The 25,486-nt window shown below is 47.4% G+C and overlaps 1 protein-coding gene across 2 annotated transcripts in view; it reads right to left on the reverse strand.

Annotated features, from left to right (window-relative positions):
• The window catches only part of LOC147887847 (uncharacterized), a 206,332-nt gene that overhangs the window by 163,000 nt on the left and 17,846 nt on the right, over window positions 1-25,486 (reverse strand). For both annotated transcript variants that reach the window (XM_087393203.1, XM_087393204.1), the window contains exon 3: window positions 5,856-6,204. In XM_087393203.1, coding sequence (XP_087249329.1) covers window positions 5,856-6,204 — 349 coding nt within the window. The remainder of the gene's footprint in view (window positions 1-5,855; window positions 6,205-25,486) is intronic.

The raw sequence follows: 25,486 nt of genomic DNA on the forward strand, positions 1-25,486 counted from the left end.
AGGAGCAAAAGTCTCCTCATAATCTATGCCCTTTTTCTAAGCATAGCCTTTGGCAACCAGCTGTGCCGTGTACCTTTCAATGGACCCATCTGGCTTCCTTTTCACTTTGAAAACCCATTTGGTACCAATGGCATGTTTCCCTGGTGGCAAATCCACAACATCCCAAGTCTGATTTTTCTCAATGGACTACAATTTATTGTGCATGGCATTCATCCAATGCACATTATCCTTGGCTTCTTTAAAAGAGTCAGGTTCTTCTTCATCAAGAAGAGTACCTGCATAAGCTGTCTCAACAGAAAGAGCCCCCCCTGCGTGCCTTACTGCACTACGAGTCCTGCCAGGCAAAGGTGCCTCAAGTCTACTCTCTCTGAGAGTCTGTAGCAACCAATTTGGAACTGTTTTGGCTGCATGTATCTCTTGAATCTCTTGCCTAACAACTTCATCCACACCTTTGAGGAGCCAAAAGCTATAGGAAGCATCCCCTCAAAAACATCATCTGAAGAGCTAGAATAGTAAATTCAGCATGTGTATGTGCTGAATTCTCTGAAAAAATAACATCTCTACTCACAAAAATCTTGCAAGTGGCAGGATTGTAGAGACGATAGCCTTTGCTTTGTGCACTATACCCAACGAAACACTTAAGTGCCTTATCTGACAACTTATGTTGAAACTCCACAGGCACATGGGCATATGCAACACAACCAAAAACTTTGAAGTGATCCACTGAAGGCTTTCTCCCATGCCAAGCCTCATAGAGAGTGATTGTATTCAAAGCCTTTGTTGGTGCCCGATTCAAAATATAATTGGCACACATAAGGCCTTTGAGCCAAAATCTGTGAGGCAAAATCGGTTAAAGGGAAAAACCTCCTAGTGAGGAAAAGTGCCCCTAACTCACTTATGGATTACATTGGCCACTGCCTAGAATATGCCAATAATTCTAACAAGTCACTCCCATGATGCATCTACTTCTGGGGAGGAGAAGAAGAAAAAGAGACGTAACTACTCCAAAAAACCTGGGCATGATATCACTGAGTGCACGAAGAGAATTGCTGAAAAGGAGGAGGAGGAATCCGGTCTTGCAGTTTTTGGCACTCCTAGACCAGATGATCGACATGAGTCAGCTAATTTTGCACATGATCAGCATTGGGCTTTTCTTGTTACTTGTCAGTATAATCCTGACATCCACGATGCCTGCATGACAGTTTATGATGTTTCTGATGCTTGGTTCTTTGATAGTGGTGCTAGTAAGCACATCAATTCTCGTAGGAAGTTATTCAGCTCACTTGCAAATGCATCAAAGGGAGGACAGTTACATGTGCCAATAATGCATCTTATTCAGTCATAGGCATTGGGCAAGCTGCCATTGCTACTTGTGGATATCAGGTTCTCTTTGATGGTGTTAGGTGTGCAGTCTATGATGCTACACATGCCTTTACCATGGTGTTGACTAGCACAAGTGCACATGTGCCTTCTCAAACACGAACAAAGTTGGTTGACAAAGCTGTCAGGTGCATTTTTATTGGGTACAGCTCAGAAACTAAGGGCTACAGCTCTGTCAGTAGGGATGTTGTTTATTATGAGTCATCATCCATGCCTTTATTGTACTGTCAAAAACAGCCCACAATTGATGCAACAAATAGCTTTGACAGCTTGATGCCTTTGTTTCAATCTGTACACATGATGATGCTACATCTGAGATTCCTCCTCCTCCTTCAAATGGTCATTTACAGCCACTTGTGCAATCTGAAAATCAGCAAGTTTTACAGCCTGATATGCCTCTGACTGATCAGGATATTGTGCATAGGGCAATTGACCAAGAGAGCTGCAATTCAAGAGCCTAAAAGGCTTCCCCATTGGCTGTTTAACACTCCTCAAGAGACAACAAACAAGATGCTCCTCTGCCAGCCTGTACTAGAGCAACTGTCACGAAAGAACATGCTAATTTGGTTGCTTCTGCATTGGTTGCTACAGCAGGCAATGAAGAGCCATTATGCCATAAGGATGCCTTTGAAATGATTGTTGAATGAAAACCATAAACTCCATCACGCATAGCAGGGACTAGCTACTATGACATCCCCACTAACGTCATCAGTGCCCAACAGTGGGTGTAGACCATAGTATAAACATATGCTCTCACACATACAAATCCACACACCCACACATACTTGAGCTTATTTAGGGATTTATTTCTAGGGCAATTTCAAGAAAAATGATCTTTGCCTAGATATTTAAAGCAAAGATTTTTTTGCTTCGCCTTTCTCATAATCCTCTCTTTTCAAAAGAGGGTATCTTTGTGTTTGAAGTTTCTTGGACTCTGCCTAAGAAGCCTCTTGCTTAAATTGCCCATTCTTTTTCAAATTGAAAAATTTATTGAATATGAGAACAAAACCAGTTTGTTTCACGGTTCCAGTTCTAGACCTCCTTGTCATATCATCATATATTATATAGATATTGGGAGAATTTCTTCTCACCTCAATCTTAAAATTGTCTTTCAAACCCCTCACAAAACCTCTTATTTTTTAGCACTTATCAATTTTCGTAACTTAAGGACTGCCTCCGTATAATTGGCTATGTATTGGACTAATGTAGGCCATGTGCAAGCTGAATTGGACTCAATCCATCAGAATAACACTTGGGGATTGTGTGACTTGCCTCCTGGCAAGAATGCCATTGGAACTAAGTGGGTATACAAGATTAAATGGAAAGTTGGTGGTTCAGTGGACTGTTACAAAGCTCGTCTTTTTGCTAAGGGCTATGCACAACAGCAAGGCATTGACTTTGAGGAGACTTTTGCGCCCACTGAAAGGATCACTACTATCAGGATTGCATTGCCTTTGCTGCTCACTTTCATTGGGAGGTACATCAGCTTGATATTAAGACAGCTTTTCTTCATGGGCACTTGCAAGAGGAAATCTATGTTATCCAACCTTTTTGAGGTTGAAGGTTCTGAAAGGAAGGTATGCCGGTTAAAGAAAGCCCTCTATGGATTGAAACATGCACCGCGGGCTTGGTATTCTAGGATGCATGCTCATTTGCATAGTCTTGGCTTTCAGAACAATCCTAGAGATGCTACCCCCTTTACATCCGTAAGAGTGGGACAGATTTGCTGATTTTAGTACTCTATACGGATGACATGCTTGTGACTCGAACACATGCTGAGAAAATTGCAGCAGCATGCAATGAAGAGCCATTATGCCATAAGGATGCCTTTGAAAATGAATGTTGGTTGCACGCCAGGAAAGCTGAATTGGATGACATCCATCAGAATAACACTTGGGAGTTGTGTGGCTTGCCTCGTAGCAAGAATGCCATTGGGACTAAGTGGGTATACAAGATTAAACGGAAAGATGATGGTTCAGTGGACTGTTACAAAGCCCATCTTGTTGCTAAGGGCTATGCACAGCAGCAAGGCATTGACTTTGAGGAGACTTTTGCCCCCACTTCCAAGATCACTACTATCAGGATTGTTATTGCCTTTGCCCTCTATGGATCTAAACAGGCATCCCAGGCTTGGTATTCTAGGATGCATGCTCATTTGCTTAGCCTTGTCTTTCAGAACAGTCCTACAGAGGCTACCCTTTACATCCGTAAGAGTGGGATAGATTTGCTGATTTTAGTACTCTATGTGGATGACATGCTTGTAACTGGGAAACATGCTAAGCAAATTGCACCTTCTAAGCTTAATTGCAGAAGACATTTGCTATGTCTGATCTTGGTCTTTTGCATTATTATCTGGACATTCAATTTTCTAGCAGTGAGGGGGGTATTTTGATGTCACAATCCAAGTATATTGGACAGCTTTTGCAGCGTTTTCAGTTTGAGGATTGCAAGCCAATATCTACACCATTAGAGCCTGGTTTTCACTTCTCATCTGAGGACGGCAGTGGTGCATGTGATGTCACTCTCTATCAGCAGGCAGTTGATTGTTTGATTTTTTATGCCATACCAGACCCGATCTTCAGTATGCTGTCCCACAGTTAAGCAAATATATGCACAGCCCCTCTACACATCATTGGCAGGCCGTGAAGCATGTCTTCAGGTACCTCAAAGGCACTCAGCATTTGGGCCTTCTCTATGAGGCCAATTCTTCACTTACTATGCATGGATTCAGTGATAGTGATTGGGCTGGCTGTTCCGACACCCGTCTGTCACATAGTGGCAACTGTTTCATGCTTGGTACTTCATGCATCTCTTGGTTCAGCAAGAAGCAGTCTACAGTTGCTACTTCTAGCTATGAGGCTGAGTACATAGTAGCTTTTACAGCTACAATGGAGTGTGTTTGGCTCCGGAAGTTACTTGCAGATCTTCATGCATGTCAGACTACTACTACCATCATCTTCAATGATAGTCAGAGTGCTTTGGCTGTTGCACGGAATTACATTGCCAAGGATCCTATATTTCATGCTCCAACAAAGCACATTGAGGTGCAACATCACTTTACATGGTTAAAGGTACAAGGCAATGAAATTGAGCTTATCTATTACCCTACAGAAGGTCAGGTAGCTGATATCCTAACCAAACCTCTTGCCAGGATTAAGCGAGAGAAGTTTTCTAATTTGATGGACATGGAGCCTAATCCATTATCCATAAAGAGGGAGTGTTAGAAATGCTTGCTTGCCCCTCTATTGATGTCCTCACAGCTCCTTTGGGATCCTTCGCTACTCTCTAAGCGCTGTGGACTGTCCACTATGGCCTAGCCTACCTTGCTTGCACGGGCCTTAAATTTGCTAGTTGTGACTCCCCTCCTTTTTCCTAAGTCTTACAGAGGAGCCCTCAAGAAGCTCGAATAACCTGGCTAAGATGCGTGAACTAGAAGATTGCCCAAAGTGCTCTAATAGCATGAAAGAAAACAAGGGAGGCCTGCTAGACTACAGTGCCCTCCACAGACAGGTAGAATCTGGAAAGTCATAGCTGTAGTGCTTTCCTAGGACATGCACACACTGAAATTGTGGCAATTGACTATAAAACACATGATGAACCCGTACACAGCACAAAGGCCACCCTTTGATCTCTCAGACGGGTCAAGCATCAAGCTCCCATGTGGCCATGACATAGAGTGCCCAATTAGAATGCACTAACACACATTATAGATGCAATACTACATCTGACTGGTTACCCTAGAGTGTGAGAGATGGAAGCACTTGCATGTGTGATACATGGCAAAACCACATCAGTTAGACCTATTATATGGTGCCATGAGGCGCCCATTTCCCCATCCATGGGAGATGCTATGGGGGTTATGCCATGTCATGTGGACCCTTCAAAATCTCTAAACACCTATCAAAGACATTGTGTCAAGTGGGACCTAGTGTCTAACTACCACTCTTTTGAGCTTTTCATAATTTTAACCCTAAATCACTCCAAAGGTGAAATAATGAACTATCTCCATAATTCATCACACTTTCCCAAGAGATGTATGTGGGGTCAATGTCATTCATGTGGCCCCTTACAAATCTCAAACCACTTCCTATAACATGAAGACATGGCATGGTCCATCCTAGGATCTAAGGTCTAGATAGGAACCCATTAATAGTCCTAACCACCAAATCACGCCAAAGTGAATTAATGAGGTGGATCCAAAGTTCATCACTCGCTTTTCCAACACATCTACAGAATGCAAAAGCTCATCAACAAGTCTATCAGTTCCTTCTCCACGATTCCTTCTTCTCACTGTTTAATCACAGGCCCCTAGGTAGAATTGCAAGCATTCTAGGATTTGATATTCAGGGAAATGGGGATGGATCAATTACTTTCGCATCCGTTGTCTAGTTTGCATTTAAAAAGTAACAATATCAAAAAAAGGCAATAGCAAAAGGTTTTGGCAAACAGATAAGAGTTTACATTGTGAAGCATACCGTATATGACAGCCAAAACAACCCCAGTGCCAAGGGCTGGCCAAATAATTTGAGAGCTTGCTGTAACAAAAGATGTTCCTTGCTCTGTTGTGTTATAATAACGCTTCTGCTCAGGACTGTACTGTCCAACTGAGCGCGTACGTCTAACATTCCCACCACTTGATGATCTCGAGCTCCTACCAGACTCATCTAGTGCCCTTACACACAATAATTGAATTTCTGCAACTTTGACTGTCATCCGAAAGTGGGGAATCTCAAATTGCCCCCTGTGACCAGATGCTAAAAAACTTGAATGAAAACTTTTCAACCTAGAACAGTCCCCACACATTTGTATCTCATCCCCACTTCCCTGCAGACCGATAACAACAATGGTGGCACCATCAGCAAAACGACTGAAAACATATCATTTTCATTTATTTAAATCAACAAGAACATGAAGGTAGTTGGAAGTCAAGTAAATCACACTACAAAGAAGCCTCCCTTCCTGTTCAAGTGTCATGTCCCAATTCCCTGATCATGTTCTTTAAAACTGTGTGAGCTTTTTGCATGGATGGTCTTTACAAACCTTTCAAGTTAAAACAAATCACACAGATTGAAAGTACATACTCATACAAGCTGAAGTTCTGTGATTACATAGCAGGACGGAAGTGCCTGTGAACAGATTATTCAGTTGCCTGTCTGTGGGCTGATGCACTGTGTGCTGTTCTTGTATTTGCATGCCTTCTGAATAAAAGATAAGAAATACCAAAAGGGGCGCTAAGTTTAGGGCCAATCTGGTGTCCGGTGCAAGACGGGAGCAATTTAGCTCTCAGGTGTTGTGTTCTAAGTTGATTTGGATTGCTGTGGAAAGTTCTAAGTGGCTGTAATTTAAGTATTTCCTGGTTATTAACTGTTCACTGCCCTTTGGAGATCCCAAAGGCCGATTACAAAGGCTTTCTTCAAAGCTTTGAGCTTATATCCGTTTGGTGGCTAATATTATATATAACTTCATAAGACTAGTATATATCCAATCTTACAAATAAGTTTTTATCAAATTAATATTTTCCTTATACATTGAGACATTGTCACTGCAAGGGGGGTGTTAGCAATATTCATATCTCTAAGGCAATGGCCAATATAGTAGGGCACTTTTTTCCTTAATAAGGTTTTTTCCTCCTATCCTCAGATAGAGGTTGTGTTTGTGGGTGAGTTAGTTACCACACATGTTGTGACCCTAGTTAGGGTCCATCCTAGGGTATTGTCTCTATGACTATCCTAGCTTTGTACTTCATTGTTACTGCAATCTCATTTCAGCTTCGTGTTCTCTTGCACACTCGCTTCCATTTCCAACAATGAGTAACGTATTTCGTCTATATGGATTGCCGAGATACAAGTATTTGATGCAGTTAGGACTAATCTGGGAATGAATAGCAGGAATCATCCTAAGATGGATAGTCAATGGAGATAGTGCCAAAATCTTAAGGGTATGCTAAGCCCATCTGGCCTTCGTCTCCCGGAGGAGAACCAAGAGCTCTCATGGCAAGAGGAGTTTGGCTCTTGCTCCCTCAACCTCTTTACATCTTTGTGCTGCCCCTCCGAACGGCTTCTCTTGTCCAAAGAGCCCAATTGTCCTACGGACCATAACCTAACCTAAGAACCAAATCTAAGCGATGGCATGCTGGACCTTCTCCTCCGAAAACAACATGTCTAGAATCCTCACTCCACACTGAGGAAAACTTGATCAAGGCCGCTCCAAATGCATGAGAATGAGAAAGAAGAATGGTCGGGCATAGTCATGCCCACCAAAGTGCCTGTGGATCCCCCTCCATGCAAAGCCTAATCTCTAATGTAGAATCTGTCCAGTCACTCCAATAGACCATCTCAGCTTCTTTGACCTAAGGAGAAGGAGAGACTACCTAGGAGCTGGGTAAACTCTGGCTCCCACCAAGCATCCTGACCCGCAAATGGAGGAAATAAAATGCTCCCATGTGTCTCTCTCTACCGCTGGCAAGGAAGCCCCACCCTGCTTGTCTTTCTCAAACTCCAGTTGTTGAAGTCTCCTCCAGCAATCCAAGAGCCCACCTTGAGAAGACAGCTTGTGAGCTGCCTCCAGAAAGGGACCTTCTGCTCGCAACTCGCTAGTGCTTAAACGTTGGTGACCCTAATACAAAGATCACTTACCCAAATGCCCATCCACACAGCTCTGCCCCATATCAACACTCCTTGTCTAAAATCTCAGAAGCAAGGATCTGTCCCATGGAGATATACACTGTACCGGGGACTAGATCTCAAGACCACAACCTGAGAGTATGCGATTGCATCTCCTAATGTCCGCTGCTGAGAATATATGCTATCGAATCATAAGAACGTCTATCAAGCGCCCAACAAGGGCTCGTTGCAACTCCTATCTCAAGATCAGCTGCCCTTAGGCTGAGAATCATAAGAGCATCTATCGAGCACCCACCAACAAGGGCTCGTTGCAACTCCCATCGCTCATGAGAATCATGCGCACTCTAGCTTTAGACTGTCCACCTCATGGGAAGGACTGAGGGCAGGAGAACAAGGCCCTCGTAGAGCTAGAATCCTACGACGAATGCTCTAAGCAAGCCACCTTGACTAGTGCTTTTGAGGGTGAGTAATCCCATCCGTATGATGCCTCAAGAGGGGCATCACTGCTGCTACGCCAAACCTGAGGAGCCAAGTCAACAACTTGTGGTATGCTACTCCCAAGCAGGTAGCCATTGTAAAAGCATTTCGTGCTTGCGAAATGCGCAGAATGCACATTTTGCCTGCAAAATGTCTGGGAATCTGTGGGCATAGAAAAATCCACTACAACTTTTTTCCATCTTCTGTTCGGTTCTTTTTGTTGCTCCATCTTGTTGAACCTTGCTCCACCCATCCTCTCACACCTCACTTCACCCTTCCTTGCCTCTCAACCAGCATTGCTCTCCTATTTGGTGGACATTGCAGCCATAACGGACAGATTGGGGCTTTTGGAAGCCCGGGATGGCTCATTTGGACACCGAGCTGGTTCTCGCTCCTAGCTTCTCTATTTTGGACAGTCCATCCTTCACCTTGCACCCAACCTCCTGTTAGAGGCCAACATGTCCTGATGTCACCTAGAGAGAAAGGGCCTTGCTTGTCAGTGTGCCCGCCTAGTGAGTGAGGCTAGTGTAGATGAGTGAGGCCCTGTGTTATGGGTGTACCCACCCTCCTGAGAGTAGGACTGTGTAGCTTTCCAGTGCCCTTTGCTGGTCCATGCATTGCCACGATGGCCATGGAGGTTCCCGGGAGGGGTGCAGGGCTGTATGGGCAGATCTGCCCTGTTGTGCTGCCACGGGTCTGCCCTTATAGGCACCCCTTATGAGCCCTAGATGAGGGCTTTGAAGCAAGGGGTGGGCCGACATGCAGGTCAGCCAACTTGGCTGGTTGCAGCCCCTCATAGGCTGGGGGGAATGAGCCTTCCCTATATAGGGCTGTGGGCACCCTAGAGCTGGGTCGGCCTACTCATGCTGGTCAGCCCTACAGCAAGGGGTCAGCCCCTTCTAGATCAGCTGACTAGGCAGGGGGGGCTGCCTATATATAGGCCCCCCTTTCTCCTTGTTTTGCATCACTTGGAGCAGCATAGCCAGCTCAACTGAGCAGTTCTGGAGCAGCATTGCCAGCCTTGCAGGATTGTGGAGCAGTTCATCCACCCCTTTGTGCTTCCAATTGGTGAGGTTTGTCAAGCTGTCCAATGGAGCTCTCAAGCAACCCGTTTGTGCAGAGGTTTTCCCCCAATTGTAGTGGGGCTATTTCCAGAAATCACTTGCAGTTCTCTTGTGCCTCTCTCTCCTTCTCACTGTGGTGTGTGTGGAGCGTGCTCTCTCTCTCTCTCTCTCTCTCTCTCTCTCTCTCTCTCTCTCTATGAGAGTCAGCCTCAAGCTTTGGCAGCTAAGCAGAAAGGCAAAAAGCAGTTGACAGCTAAGGAACGAGAAGCACTCAAGGCATCTAATACGTGTAACCGATGTGGCCAAAAAGAACATTATTGGCGGCAGTGTCCCCAAAGGAATGTTGATGGGCGCCCAGTAACCAGTTGGCCAATAGTGTTACCGCCGCAACGACGTATACTCCAGCCTTTTAGTAGCACGGGGCAGGCGCTGCTAGCAGGCTTCTAGATCCAGATGGAGGAATGCTTGCTTGTGACAGCAGGACCTGTCAATCAAGTGCAAGGGAGACAGGAGTCATTTCTCGAGGCAGGCTCTCAAGCAGGACGTCGAGCCACGAGGAGTTGTCCCCGCTGACTCAGGTGGCTGTATGTTACCAGCATGTTTTTTGTTTGGACGTCATGACCTGCCAGATCCAGAGGTCTCCTAGTGTTCTGCAGCAGCTATTGTCTGATGCTGCTAGAGATCCAGATAGGTCAGCAGGTTGCCAATGCGGGGAACCAAGACACAGTTGATTGATCCTTGTGAGCTATTATATGCCCGTTGTCATTGGAGCACTGAAGTTCATTCATCTGGCAACAATGTACCAGTAGAGGGGGCTTCAAAGGGGGCTATGTAGCTCTGTGATACAGATGCCCATGCAAGGAAGCAGACCTTGCACAGGTGGCAATATCAGTTGGATTATTGTTCCAGTACCTTCTGTTGGAGTCATGTACCAGTACCAGCAATCGGATTGTTGTACCAGATGACCCAATGTACCATTACCAGACCAGAGGAGTCTATCTAGCATCTGTGGCCTGGAAGCAACAGTTCCAGGTATCCAGTGCGTGCTAAGGAGGTTCGCGCCAAGAGGGGGCTTCTTCAACAGTACTTGTGGCGGTCTTCAGCAATGACACAACGGATTCCTAGAGACTTGGATCAACCTCTGAACACGCTCAAACTTTAGCCTCTGAGAAGTGCCCGCCCAATGAGTGAAGCTAGTGTAGATGAGTGAGGGCATGTGTTGTGGGTGTGCCCGCTCCCGTGAAAGTAGGGCTGTGTAGCTTTCTAGTGCCCTTTGCTGGTCCATGTGTTGCCATGATGGCCACGAAAGTTCTTGGGAGGGGTGAGGGGCTGTATGGGCAGATCTACCCTGTTGTGCTGCCACGGATCTGCCCTTACAGGCGCCCCTTATGAGCCCTAGATTATGGTTGTGGAGCAGGGGGTGGGCCGACCTGCAAGTCAACCACCTTGGCTGGTTGCAACCCCTCATAGGCTGGGGGAGTGAGCCTCCCCTTTATAGGGCTGTGGGCAGCCCTAGAGCTGGGTCAGCCCATTCATGCTAGTCAGCCCTGCAACAGGGGGTCAGCCCCTTCTAGATCAACCAACTAGCCAGGGAAGACTGCCTCTATATAGGCCCCCCTTTTCCTTGTTTTGCATCACTTTGAGCAGTTTTGGAGCAGCATTGCCAGCCCTGTAGAGCAGTTTTAGGGCAGTGTTGTGGAGCCCCCTTTGTGCTTCCAGTTGGTGAGGTTTGTTGAGCTGTCCAATGGAGTTCTCGAGTAGCCGGTTTGTGCAGAGGTTTTCCCCTAGTTGTAGCGGGGCTTTTTCCAAAAATCACTTGCAGATCTCTTGTGCCTTTCTCTCCTTCTAAGTATGGTGTGTGTGAGGCGTGCTCTCTCTCTCTCTCTCTCTCTCTCTCTCTCTCTCTCTCTCTCTCTCTCTCCTTCCTCATCTCCTTCCTCCTATCTTGGGCACATATATTGGTAGGATTCTTAAGCACAGAGAACAATGCACGATGTTGTAGGCTATAAAGCAGTGATACTGTGTTACTTTATCACCCCTTCCTCTTTGGAGGACAAAGACTTCCTTTTTTGTATCTTCTATGATCAGATGAGGTCCCATGGGTCGTTTTTCGGCCCCCAGAGGACGATAATACAACATTCTATTCTATTCTATTCTATTCTCTCTCTCTCTCTCTCTCTCTCTCTCTCTCTCTCTCTCTCTCTCTCTCTCAGCCCCCTCCCTCCTGTTAGAAATGACCCAACAGAGGGTACACACAGCAGAAGACTTATAGTAATGCCCAGTAGCTCACACAGTGTGGTGTGGGGTGTGGAATCACAAACTTCTTTACTTAATGTGCATCACATAGATGTGCACACTCATCAATAGACAATGAACCAGCCAGATAGAGAAACCACCAAAATATATTTCCGTCCAAAACTATGGACACAATACAAAAGATATAGATCCAGAGTCCCACCAATGGTGTGGTCCTCTGATGTTACCACAAGGTCCTCCTATCAGCCAGTTATCTCTAGACTCGAGCCTGCGTGCTCCACCTCTGCAGCTCTACAGCTCTCTTGTCTCCTTCTAGATAGAGGCCTACAAGTAGCTGATCTGCTGCTGCTCCTGCTCCCTGAACTCCTGCTCCAAGTGATGATAAATGAGGCCACAAGGACCTCCTTTTATAGGACCCCAAGGGGGCTGGCAAAAATACGGACCAGCCTGCAGCAAACTGGCCGACCAGTCTGTGGCTGGTCCAGCCCTATAAGGGCTCAAAACCTGGGGCTTTTGGCCCCACACTTCTAGGGCCTTTGGCCCTCCAATCTAGGCAAGGGACCAGCCCTATATAAGCCTGCCTGGCCAGCCTGTGTGGGCTATAAATATGCCCCCCAGGGTCAGTCCCTTGCAGCCCTCCTATATATTCAGGGTCCAGCCCCACCAAACCTGCTGCAAACAGTGCGCCTTCATGTCCTAGATCCATCGCAATCTGTCCCTGACTAACTTGCCTCTGCTCCAGGCTTGTTCCAGCTCTAGGGCTCTTGCCCAAGCTCCGTACATGTCCCTAAAACCAGCCGTACAGCAGGCGTCTGTAATCCGTACAGATCTGCCATGCTTCTGCACTATTTTGACCCTCTGATCTGCTCATAGCAGCTCTAGATGTGCTGCCCACATGACAGCCAAGATGCTGTCCATGTGGCAACCCCATCTTATCACTCAATCCCTTCTAGCTCTTGTCCACATGGCATCCAATCAAATGCCCATGTGACAGACACTCAAACCCTAGGTTCACCCCCCCCATGCTCTTCTCATGTGGGGGGGAGGTGACCTTTCCAACACCCCCTCTCACCAACACATCCAGGCCCAATGCCAACACGTCGATGAAGATGCTCCAGTAACTCCCTGGTCGTAGTCCTCTGGAACTTTTCGGTGTGAAAATATTTTCCTGGCTTTTCATCCAGTGGCTCTTGCTCCACCAGGTCTGGTTCCGCCTCCGCACACCATCCTGGTACACAAGTCCATCTTTGGTAGCACCTCCTGGCACCACCTCCTTCAATCACGTTCCCGCCTTCGAACTCAAGCAATCCAGCCGTCACCATCTTCCAATTGTCCCCCTCATAATGAGTGAACAACCTGTAGTCTTCCAGGCACCATGCTCTGAGGGTCTGTTTCAACCCGTCCTTCCTTTGGCAAGGTCTGTAACCAATGAATATTTCCAGATAACCTGGACCATGAACTCTCGTTGAGTTCTCAAGCAAGTACTCTTATGGCTTCAGTACTCTTTGTCAATCACCTTCTAGCAGTCTGCGTCCGAGATTTGAAGAAGCACCAATACTTCCCCTTCTACCTTCGAAGAAGGCCAATTCCTTCCAATCTCGTATCACCTGAGACAAATGAAGAACAAAGTCTCTCCACAGCATGCTATAAAGGCTCAAATGCAAAATATCAAGTACATACCAGACTATTGTACTGCCTGTATGTTTGCTCTAGAAGCAAACCCTGTACCTCAATGAGGCACCCGCCAAGAGCCTGTGCAATCTTGTACTGTCCCCTTCTGAATTACAGCATCCATCTGACCATGAGACCCCAGGGCTTTCCATGAAATCCACCCTCGTGTCAGTGTCAACAGCCACACACCTGAAAGATACCAAGCACTCCATGCTGTCCTTCACCTTCACAAAGGCATCTGACTCCTCGTCAACCCACATCTCTATGTTAGACATCCTCACTGTGATTTCTGGATCAACAGATACCTCAGTAACACTTGGTGATGTCACCAGGAACAACTCTTTGATTACCACATTTGCTTTGGCCTCTCCCTCTGAATCTGAGTCAGACTCCTTTTTGTTTTTCTTATCCGTCTTTTTCTTTCTGTAGTCCTTTTCAAAATGTCATGGCGTATCACAGTAGAAGCACTTCTTCTTCTGCTTCTTGCCACTGTTAGGCTTGCCCTTTCCTTTGCCAGCGGAATCCTTCGCCAGCATCGCCTTGTCGTCTTTGTCCTCGTTGTAGAGCTTCTACCGAGCTTCCTCCTATAGCAATAATGGACCCAACTCCTCAAACGTCAAAGGCTTGGTCTACTGTCATGAATATCTTCCCTTGCTTGTCCACCATGTCCTCTAGGTTCGCCTCCACTCCCGTGGTCAGCTTCCACAACTTCCGAGCCACTAAATGACTCCGGATCTTCACTTTCCAGATGGGGTAGTTGGTCCCGTCCAGTTTCCCAGACTCTCCAGATAGTGAATGAGAGAAAACTGGGGGAGGAGGAAGGGAGAGCAGGAGCTGAAGATGCTGTTGAGGTCGACATCTCTGCTGTTTATACCACACAACAAAGTCAACAAAACTCAATTTCAGTAGACCAGATATCTGAAAGCACTTGACTGAACCTGAGTCACCCTCCTTCTTGCAAGGGCACAATCCTCCAGTCGTGGAAGTCGATTCCCTAGAGCTTCTGAATCAGGGTCATCCTTCAACAAGGTCCCTACCTTCAAGCTCCCACACCTATGAGCCTCCTACTTGGGCTCTGATACCATGTTAGAAATGACCCAACAGAGAATACACACAGCAGAAGACTTATAGTAATGCCCAGGAGCTCACACAGTGTGGTGTGCGGTGTGGATGTTGGAAAGGTCACCTCCCCATCTGTAAGCCCCCATATGAGGAGAGCATGGGGGAGGGAGACCTAGGGCAGCACCCAATAGAAAAAGAGAGAAAGGGGCTGCCACATAGACAGCATCATGGCTGTTATGTGGGCAGTACATCTAGGACTGTTATGTGCAGGACAGAGGGACAGAAAAGTGCGGAAGCATGGCTTGGACAGATTGCGATGGATCTAGACAGGAGGTGCATTGTCTGCAGTAGATTTTGGGGGGGCTGGACCCTGTATTTATAGGGCATCTGCCCTTGAAAGATGGGCCAAGGGCCCTTGTAATGAGTGCCCCAAAAGGGCAGCCCACAGTCCCATAAATGGGGAACTGTGGGGTCGGTTTTCATACAGACTGAGTCGGCCAGATTAGGGCTGACCAGTCGGTTTTTTGGTACAGGCCTTGGGGCCTATATAAAGAGGCCATTTAGCCTCATTTCAGCATCACTTGCAGCAGCAGATCCAGAGCAGAAAGGAGCAGCAGGTAGCCACCCTCTGGACCTACAAGCAGGAGGATAGAGAGGTGCTAGCAGGGCTGCAGACTTAGCCAGGAAGCTGCCCACCTAGGCTGGTTCCCAGACAGCAAGGTGGAGAGGATCATCCTAGACGGAAAGTTTACTTACGCTCGAGGTGGAGCACGCGGACTCTAGTCTAGAGATGGCCAGCAGATACGAGGAGGACTTTGTGGTAAGATCAGAGGACCACACCATTGGTGGGACTCTGGATCTGTCTCTTTTATATTGTGTCCATAGTTGTGGACGGAAATATATTATTTGGTGGTTTCTCTATCTAGTTTGGTTCATTGTCTATTGATGAGTCTGCACACCTATTGAATGCACATAAGTAAAGAAGTTTGTGATTCCACACCCACACCGCACACTGTGTGAGCTCCTGGGCATTATTTCTGCTGCGTGTACCCTCTGTTGGGTATTTTCTAACATGGTATCAGAGCACAAGTAGGAGGCTCACAGGTGTGGGAGCCTGAAGGCAGGGACCTTGCTGAAGGACAACCCTGATTCAGAAGCTCTAGGGAATCGACTTCCACGACTGGAGGATTGTGCCCTTGCGAGAAGGAGGGTGACTCAGGTTCAGTCAGGTGCGTTCAGAGTTCTGGTTTACTGCATTTGAGTTTGGTTGACTTTGCTGTGTGGTATATACAGCAGAGATGTCGACAGCCTCTTCAGCCCCTGCTATCCCTTCCTCCTCCTCCAGTTTTCTCTCTTTCACTATCCCTAACTTTGGAGAGTCTGGGAACCTGGACGGGACTAATTACCCGATCTGAAAAGTGAAGATCCGGAGTCATTTAGTGGCTCGGAAGTTGTGGAAGCTGACCACGGGAGAGGAGTCGAAGCCGGAAGACATGGTGGACAGTAAAGGGAAGGTACTCATGGCAGTAGACAGAGAGGAGCTTGAAGCTTGGGAAGAAAGAGATGCCCATGCCCTGGCAATAATCATAGGGACTACGGCGGACTCTGTTCTTCCGCATATCCAGCTGGCCAAGACGTCAGTAGAGGCGTGGGCCACCCTGAAGGATCTGTACGAGACAGATAATACCTCCCGGATCGTGCTTCTTCAGCATCAACTCTACAATCTTGATATGAAAGAAGGCGATACGGTACATAGCCATTTAACGAAGGTCAAGGTGGTGCGGGATCAGTTGGCAGCAATTGGTCAGAAGACAGATTCATGCCATCTGGCCTTGATGGTACTGAGGAGATTGCCTCGGAGTTTCAAGAGCTTTGTTACGGCTGTGACAGCAGGACAGAGGACCAAACCTCTGACATTTGAGGAGTTGTGTCCATTACTGCTACAGGAGGAAGCTCGGGAGAAGCTCTACAACGAGGACAAAGACGACAAGGCGATGCTGGCAAAGGATTCTACTGGAAAAGGAAAGGGCAAGCCTAACAGTGGCAAGTCCAATAAAGATGACTCTGATGACGAGGGGACTTCGAAGAGGAAGCACAAGAAGAAGTGTTTCTATTGTGATACGCCCGGACATTTTGCAAAGGACTGCAGAAAGAAAAAGGCGGATCTGAAAAACAAACAGGAGTCTGACCCAGATTCAGAGGGAAAGGCCAAAGCTAATGTGGTAATCGAAGAGTTGTTCCTGGTGACATCACCGAGTGTTACCGAGGTCAGGTATGTTGATCCCGAAATCACAGTAAGGATGTCTGACATAGAGAGTTGGGTCGACGAGGAGTCAGATGCCTTTGTGATGGTGAAGGACAGTATGGAGTGCTTGGTACCTTCCAGGTGTGTAGCTGTTGACACTGACACGAGGGTGGATTCCATGGAAAGCCCTAGGGTCTCATGGTCAGATGAATGCTGGACTTCAGAAGGGGACAGTACAGGATTACACAGGATCTTGGCAGGTGCCTCATTGAGGTACAGGGTTTGCTTTCAGAGCGAACATTCAGGCAGTACAACAGTCTAGTGATAAGAGATTGGAAGGAATTGGCCTTCTTCGAAGGCAGAAGGGGAAGTATTGGTGCTTCTTCAAATCTCGGACACAGATTGCTAGAAGGTGGTGGACAAAGAGTACTGAAGCCAGAAGAGTACCTGCTTGAGAACTCAGCGAGAGTTCATGGTCCAAATTATCTGGAAATATTCATTGGTTGCAGACCTTGCCAAAGGAAGGACGGGTTGAAACAGACCCTCGGAGCATGGTCCCTGGAAGACTCCAGGTTGTTCACTCATTATGAGGGGGACGACTGGAAGATCGTGACGGCTGGGTTGCTGGAGTTCAGAGGTGGGAATGTGACTGAAGGAGGTGGTACCAGGAGGTGCTACCAGAGATAGACCTGTGTACCAGGATGGTGTGCGGAAGCAGAACCGGACCTGGTGGAGCAGGAGCCACTGGATGAAAAGCCAGGAAAAGATTTCGACACCGAAAGGTTCCAGAGGACTACGACCAGGGAGTTACTGGAGCATCTTCATCGACGTGTTGGCATTGGGCTGAGATGTGTCGGTGAGAGGGGGTGTTGGAAAGGTCACCTCTCCATCTGTAAGCCCCCATATGAGGAGAGCATGGGGGAGGGAGACCTAGGGCAGAACCCAACAGAAAAAGAGAGAAAGGGGCTGCCACATAGACAGCATCATGGCTGTTATGTGGGCAGTACATCTAGGACTGTTATGTGCAGGACAGAGGGACAGAAAAGTGCAGAAGCATGGCTGGGACAGATTGCGATGGATCTAGACAGGAGGCGCATTGTCTGCAGTAGATTTTGGGGGGGGCTGGACCCTGTATTTATGGGGCATCTGCCCTTGAAAGATGGGCCAAGGGCCCTTGTAATGAGTGCCCCAAAAGCGCAGCCCACAGTCCCATAAATGGGGAACTGTGGGGTCAGTTTTCATACAGACTGAGTCGGCCAGATTAGGGCTGACCAGTCGGTTTTTTGGTACAGGCCTTGGGGCCTATATAAAGAGGCCATTTAGCCTCATTTCAGCATCACTTGCAGCAGCAGATCCAGAGCAGAAAGGAGCAGCAGGTAGCCACCCTTTGGAACTACAAGCAGGAGGATAGAGAGGCGCTAGCAGGGCTGCAGACTTAGCCAGGAAGCTGCCCACCTAGGCTGGTTCCCAGACAGCAAGGTGGAGAGGATCATCCTAGACGGAAAGTTTACTTACGCTCGAGGTGGAGCACGCGGACTCTAGTCTAGAGATGGCCAGCAGATACGAGGAGGACTTTGTGGTAAGATCAGAGGACCACACCATTGGTGGGACTCTGGATCTGTCTCTTTTATATTGTGTCCATAGTTGTGGACGGAAATATATTATTTGGTGGTTTCTCTATCTAGTTTGGTTCATTGTCTATTGATGAGTCTGCACACCTATTGAATGCACATAAGTAAAGAAGTTTGTGATTCCACACCCACACCGCACACTGTGTGAGCTCCTGGGCATTATTTCTGCTGCGTGTACCCTCTGTTGGGTATTTTCTAACATGGTATCAGAGCACAAGTAGGAGGCTCACAGGTGTGGGAGCCTGAAGGCAGGGACCTTGCTGAAGGACAATCCTGATTCAGAAGCTCTAGGGAATCGACTTCCACGACTGGAGGATTGTGCCCTTGCGAGAAGGAGGGTGACTCAGGTTCAGTCAGGTGCGTTCAGAGTTCTGGTTTACTGCATTTGAGTTTGGTTGACTTTGCTGGTGGAGAGGATCATCCTAGACGGAAAGTTTACTTACGCTCGAGGTGGAGCACGCGGACTCTAGTCTAGAGATAGCCAGCAGATAGGAGGAGGACTTTGTGGTAAGATCAAAGGACCACACCATTGGTGGGACTCTGGATCTGTCTCTTTTGTATTGTGTCCATAGTTGTGGACGGAAATATATTATTTGGTGGTTTCTCTATCTAGTTTGGTTCATTGTCTATTGATGAGTCTGCACACCTATTGAATGCACATAAGTAAAGAAGTTTGTGATTCCACACCCACACCGCACACTGTGTGAGCTCCTGGGCATTATTTCCGCTGCGTGTACGCTCTGTTGGGTATTTTCTAACAGTGGAATCACAAACTTCTTTACTTAATGTGCATCACATAGATGTGCAGACTCACCAATAGACAATGAACCAGCCAGATAGAGAAACCACCAAAATATATTTCCGTCCAAAACTATGGACACAATACAAAAGATATAGATCCAGAGTCCCACCAATGGTGTGGTCCTCTGATCTTACCACAAGGTCCTTCTCCTATCAGCCAGTTATCTCTAGACTCGAGCCCGTGTGCTCCACCTCAAGCTTCTGTAGACTTTCCGTCCAGATCCCTTCCACCTTGCTGTCTTTGCACCAGCCTAGGTGGGCAGCACTCTGAGCTAGGTCTGCAGCTCTACAGCTCTCTTGTCTCCTTCTGGATAGAGGCCTACAAGTAGCTGATCTGCTGCTCCTTCTGCGCCATGAACTGCTGCTCTAAGTGATGATAAATGAGGCCACAAGGACCTCCTTTTATAGGGCCCCAAGGGCTGGCAAAAATACCGACCAGCCTGCAGCAAACTGGCCGACCAGTCTGTGGCTGGTCCAGCCCTATAAGGGCTCAAAACCTGGGGCTTTTGGCCCCACACTTCTAGGGCCTTTGGCCCTCCAATCTAGGCAAGGTCCCAGCCCTATATAAGCCTGCCTGGCCAACCTGTGTGGGCTATAAATATGCCCCCCAGGGTCAGTCCCTTGCAGCCCTCCTATCTATTCAGGGTCCAGCCCCACCAAACCTGCTGCAAACAGTGCGCCTTCACGTCCTAGATCCATCGCAATCTGTCCCTGACTATCTTGCCTCTGCTCCAGGCTTGTTCCAGCTCTAGGGCTCTTGCCCGAGCTCCATACATGTCCCTGAAACCAGCCGTACAGCAGGCGTCTATAATCCGTACAGATCTGCCATGCTTCTGCACTATTGCAGCTCTAGATGTGCTGCCCACATGACAGCCAAGATGCTGTCCATATGGCAACCCCATCTTATCGCTCAATCCCTTCTGGTTCTTGTCCACATGGCATCCAATCAAATGCCCATGTGACAGACACTCAAACCCTAGGTTCACCCCCCCCATGCTCTCCTCATTTGGGGGCTTACAGATGGGGAGGTGACCTTTCCAACACCTCCCTCCCTCCCCTCAGCCCCTTTAGGTCCCCGTGTGCTGCCTCCTATCCTGCGTGATCAATCTCGGCCCCCGTGGGCTGCCTCCTAGCCCCCCCGCGTGGGCTCCCTGCTGTTGCACGATTGGTAACAGGCCATCGGGCCTGCATGATCAATCTCAGCCCCCGTGGGCTGCCTCCTAGCCCCCCATGGGCTCCCTGCTGCTGCGCGGCTAGTAACAGGCCATTGGGCCACCTGGACCTGTTGCACCACCTCCGCCACCTGTTGCGCCACCCCCGCCATCTGCTGCGCCTCTCTATCGCGCCACCCCTGCCTTCTGTCAGATATAGCAATGCAGGCCGCACGGGCTACTAGACCCCCCCCGTACCTAGTGTCTAAGCTCAAGGCTGCTCCAGGCCCGACAACGTCAAGGCGCTGCCACCAGTCCCTGCCTAGCCAGGACGAGGAGACAGGGTTCACAGCCCTTACAGCCTTCATGCCTCAACTCCAGCCCTATACCTCTGCTCCAACCAGCTCCCGACCTGCAAAAATCAAGAATCAACTCAAGAAAGACTTGCTATGGGCAGCCGTTAGGTGGTAAGCAGTCCAAAGAGCAGAAAAAATCAGTGACAATCAGAGAAAAAGAAGAGGCCATGGAAAGCTCACCCAATCAAAAAACCAGAGGGGACAAGGACAGAAAATACAGCGTGATTTGGACCAAAGGGCAGAAAGTAGAGGATGGGAATGTCAAAGCATGCCTATCTACTATCAAAGAGGTATGTAAGCTACAAGATGCTGAAATTGAATGCCTACAAAAGAAACTGGAAGAATACAAGAAGGATGAGCTTTCAAACATACGTGCTCAAATGAATGACGACATGAAGGGATGGCAAGAAGAAATGCATGCAAAATGGGCAAAACAAATTGGGAAAATGCAGATGGATATGATGAGGGATATGGACGTGAAAAACAGTTTTCTTACATCCAAGATAGAGAGCTTGGAAGCTCAGGTGATTAGTCTTCAAGACGAGAATGCAAAATTGAAAGCAAACCCACACGGAGATCGAGGGGAGCTCCAGCCATCCCTACACGAGGAGCTGAACATCATTAGGGAACAAATGAAGCAGCTCAAAGGGGCAAAGGGGACGTCAGAAGAAGGATGCAAGATCATAAATGAACTGAAATCTGAAAATGAAAAACTCAGAAAAGACTTGGCATTCTTGCAAGACACTATGAAGGGTAAACATGCTGAATTCACCCAAAAAATCAAGAAAGGAGAGGCTGCAATCTTGGAATGGAGCGATGTGGTCAAGAAAGGTACTGCTGTCCCCAAGAAAGAGTTCATTTCAGATGCTCTAGAGGAGGATAAAAGGAGAAACAATAAAGCCCTAAATGTCTTAGTCCGAGGCCTCACAGTAGGAGATACTCATATGGCAAATACAAATGCTTTGTTCACCAAAATGGGTGTGAACCTGACATGTGAGACAGCTTGGAGAGTTGGGAAGCCAGATGCACCCACAAGGCCACTTGTGATGAAGCTCCAAACAGCCATGGATAGGAAGACCCTCATGAGCACAAGGGTGACCTTAAGGAACCCGGACCTAACTGGACGATGACCTCACCCTCCTACAGCAGGAACACCGGAGGGAAGGTATGGTACACGTCATGGCAGCGAGAGAAGCAGGGAAATGGGCTGCATACAGAGATGGTAGGTTGATCATCCAAGAGAGAGGAGATCAGGACCGGGGGGAGAAGGAAGAAAAGGAAGAGAAAGAAAAGGGTGAATTATGACGGTGTCAGGCTAGAGGGACACAAAGTGGACTGAGAATTGCAGTGTGGAATTGCAATGGCACACTCTGGTCTGATCCAGGTGGTTTCTCGGAGACATACACTGTCTTCTACATTGAGACACATGAGAGCCCCGAGAAAGGACTGCCCACCGTGACAGGATATACATGGGAGTCATCTCATAGGAAGGAGGTGAGGAGAGACACTGGTGTGCGGGGTCCGGGGGGAGTGGCTATCCTCTTTAGATCACACATGAGACCTCTCATATCAGTGGCACGGAGAGAGGAGCATGCGCGACACATGTGGATACGAGTCCAGCTACTAGACGCACGACCGATTCTCATAGCAGTGTTGTGTCGGATATCATTGCCTAAATTCTGAGCCCCCAAAACCTGGTTATTGACCCAAGATGAAACACATTGAGGTTCATTACCACTTCATCAAAGAGCTGATCATGGGCTTGTGAGAGATGGAGAGGGAGAGAGATTTGGAGTAGGGAGTGAAGGAGACACACTCACCGTAGTCACACACCAGTGGGTGGGGATAAAACAATAAGTGGTACCTCCCCAAGTACACACACTAGTATATATATGTGGATAAGACTAGGGCAAGGAGACACACTCACCGTAGTCACACACCAGTGGGTGGGGATAAAACAATAAGTGGTACCTCCCCAAGTACACACACTAGTATATATATGTGTGGATAAGACTAGGGCCACTAAGTACCTAAGTACAATGTGTACTTAGTGTACTTAGTAGTACTAGAATAAAACTGTTACAAGGGTGGCCAGTGCCTTTACCCCAACAACCTCCCACTTAAAGGCAGTGTGCCCATAAGAGAGAGTAAAGAAAAAACAGCAATATACATCATCATGTACAAGACCAATTGGTCTGGTTATCCTATACCCATAAGCCGTCTGCAGTGTGCAAACCGCTCAGCAGCCAATCCTTTGGTCAACAGATCTGCTGGATTGTCATCAGTGTGAACTTTCACAAGCTGAAGTTGCTTGTTCTCAAGCACCTCCCTGATAAAATGATACTTCACGTCGATGTGCTTCGTCTTTGCATGAAAAACAGGATTTCGTGCCAACTGTATGGCACTCTGACTGTCACAATGCAACAATGGAGTATCACTAGAGTAGCCCAAATCTGCCACTAGCCGAGATAGCCATATAGCTTCCTTGCACGCCTCAGTGGCTGCAATATATTCAGCTTCTGTAGTAGACAATGCAACACATTGCTGCATTCTAGATACCCATGACACTGCACCTCCAGTGAAAGTGAAAACATATCCGGTAGTAGACTTCCGGGTATCAGGGTGACCGGCATAATCAGAGTCTGTATAACCCTGCACTTTTGCATCTTGACTGCCGAAACATATACACAAGTCCTGTGTACCCTTCAGGTATCTCATGACACCTTTTACTGCATTCCAATGCTTTTTGCCAGGTTTAGCCATGTATCTGCTAACCACTCCCACTGCAAACGCAATATCGGGCCTGGTTGCAACCATAGCATACATGAGACTGCCACACGCTGATGCATACGGGATCTTTGACATCTCAGCTCGCTCAGCATCTGTCTGAGGGCTGTCCAAAGCACTGATTTTCACATAAGGAGGCAATGGAGTACCAATACTCTTCCCCCCCTCCATGTGAAATCTCTGCAAGACCTTGCCAATATATTCCTTCTGAGACAAGTATAGCAACCGCTTTTCCCTATCCCGAAGTATCCGCATACCCAATATGTGGTTGGCATCACCAAGATCTTTCATATCAAAGGTCTGGTGCAATCTCTTTTTCAAGGCATTCATCTCATTATGAGATTTTCCAGCAATTAACATGTCATCCACATACAAAATGAGGATAAGTAAACTGCCATCTGAAGCTTTCTTGGTATACAAGCAGTGATCAATGTCACTTCTCCTGTAACGCTGGGTTCGCATGAATGTATCAAACTTATGATACCATTCCCTGGGTGCCTGCTTTAGACCATAAAGACTTTTCTTTAGTTTGCATACAAGCTTCTCTTTGCCCTTCACTGTAAAACCCTCTGGCTGCTGCATAAAAATTTCCTCATGTAAATCACCATGAAGAAATGCTGTCTTGACATCCATTTGGACCAAGTCCATATCTGCATGTGCAACCAATGCTAATACAGTTCTGAGTGTTGTCATCTTAACAACAGGAGAGAATATCTCGTCAAAGTCAACACCATATTCCTGCTTGAACCCCTTGGCAACCAGTCTGGCTTTATGCCTTGGCTTTTCACCAGGTGTGACCTTAAGTCGATAAACCCATTTGCATGGCAGTACCTTCTTACCAGTAGGCAAGGATACCAATTCCCAAGTGCCATTCTTGTGAAGGCTGTCCATTTCAGCCTTCATAGCAAGATCCCATTGAACCTTGTCTGCCCTCTGCCTAGCCTCTCTGTAGCATGAAGGCTCTCCACAATCAGTGAGCATCAAATAATCAATGCCTGGAACAAATCTTTCTGGCTGCCGCGTCGGTCTGGTTGACCTTCTAACCCAAAGACCACCGTCTTGAGCTGGCTGTCCAGCCTGTTCATCACCCAGATAAGGTGGCTGTTCCATGTCTCTTGGCTGCATTTGCATGTCATTAAGATCACCTAACTGTGCTTCATCCATTGGAATGTCTTCTGCCATACCTGGCTGTCCATTAGGACCTGCTGCAGCATCATTTAATGGCTGGTTATGCTGCTGTTGTGGCTGATTTACAGCCTGTTCGTGTTGCCCATGATGCTTGTCATCATCAATAGTTACTTTTAAAGGTCCCTGCTGTACAACAGGTTCCTTGAACATGATGGTTTCATCAAACACGACATCATTGCTGCGTATAAGTTTTCTGTTCTTGGGATCCCAAATCCTGTAGCCCATCTCACCTTTGTCACCGTAACCTAGGAATATGCATTTAAGAGACTTTGGATCCAGTTTAGTTCTGTCCTCCCTGCGTACATGCACATACGCGACACAACCAAAGACCCGTAGGTGTTTGTAAGACGGAGGCTTACCCGTCCATGCCTGTTCAGGTACACCGCCACATAGTCTCTTGTTTGGTGACCTGTTAATAAGGTGCACAGCTGTCTTTACAGCTTCAGCCCAAAATGTGTGGGGCAGTGCAGCATGTGACAACATGGATCTGACTTTCTCTTGAATGGTCCTGAACATTTTTTCAGCTGTACCATTCTGTGGAGGATCATATGGTGCAGACAACACCCTTTGAATACCCTTTGCCTCACAGAATTCTTGAAATTCTTTGGACAAATACTCTCCACCATTGTCAGATCGTAAGGCTTTCAGTTTTTTGCCTGTCTCATTTTCGACCAGTGCAACAAACTTAGTGAAAGCCTTGAACGTATCACTCTTCTTTCTAAGAGTGTAAACCCACACTTTGCGGGTGGCGTCATCTATGAATGACAATATGTACTTTGAACCTCCTAAAGAGA

The sequence above is a fragment of the Dipteris shenzhenensis genome, chromosome 22 (genome assembly GCF_047967505.1).
Source record: "Dipteris shenzhenensis isolate YYH24624 ecotype China chromosome 22, Dip_SZ_1.0, whole genome shotgun sequence".
Lineage (NCBI taxonomy): Eukaryota > Viridiplantae > Streptophyta > Polypodiopsida > Gleicheniales > Dipteridaceae > Dipteris > Dipteris shenzhenensis.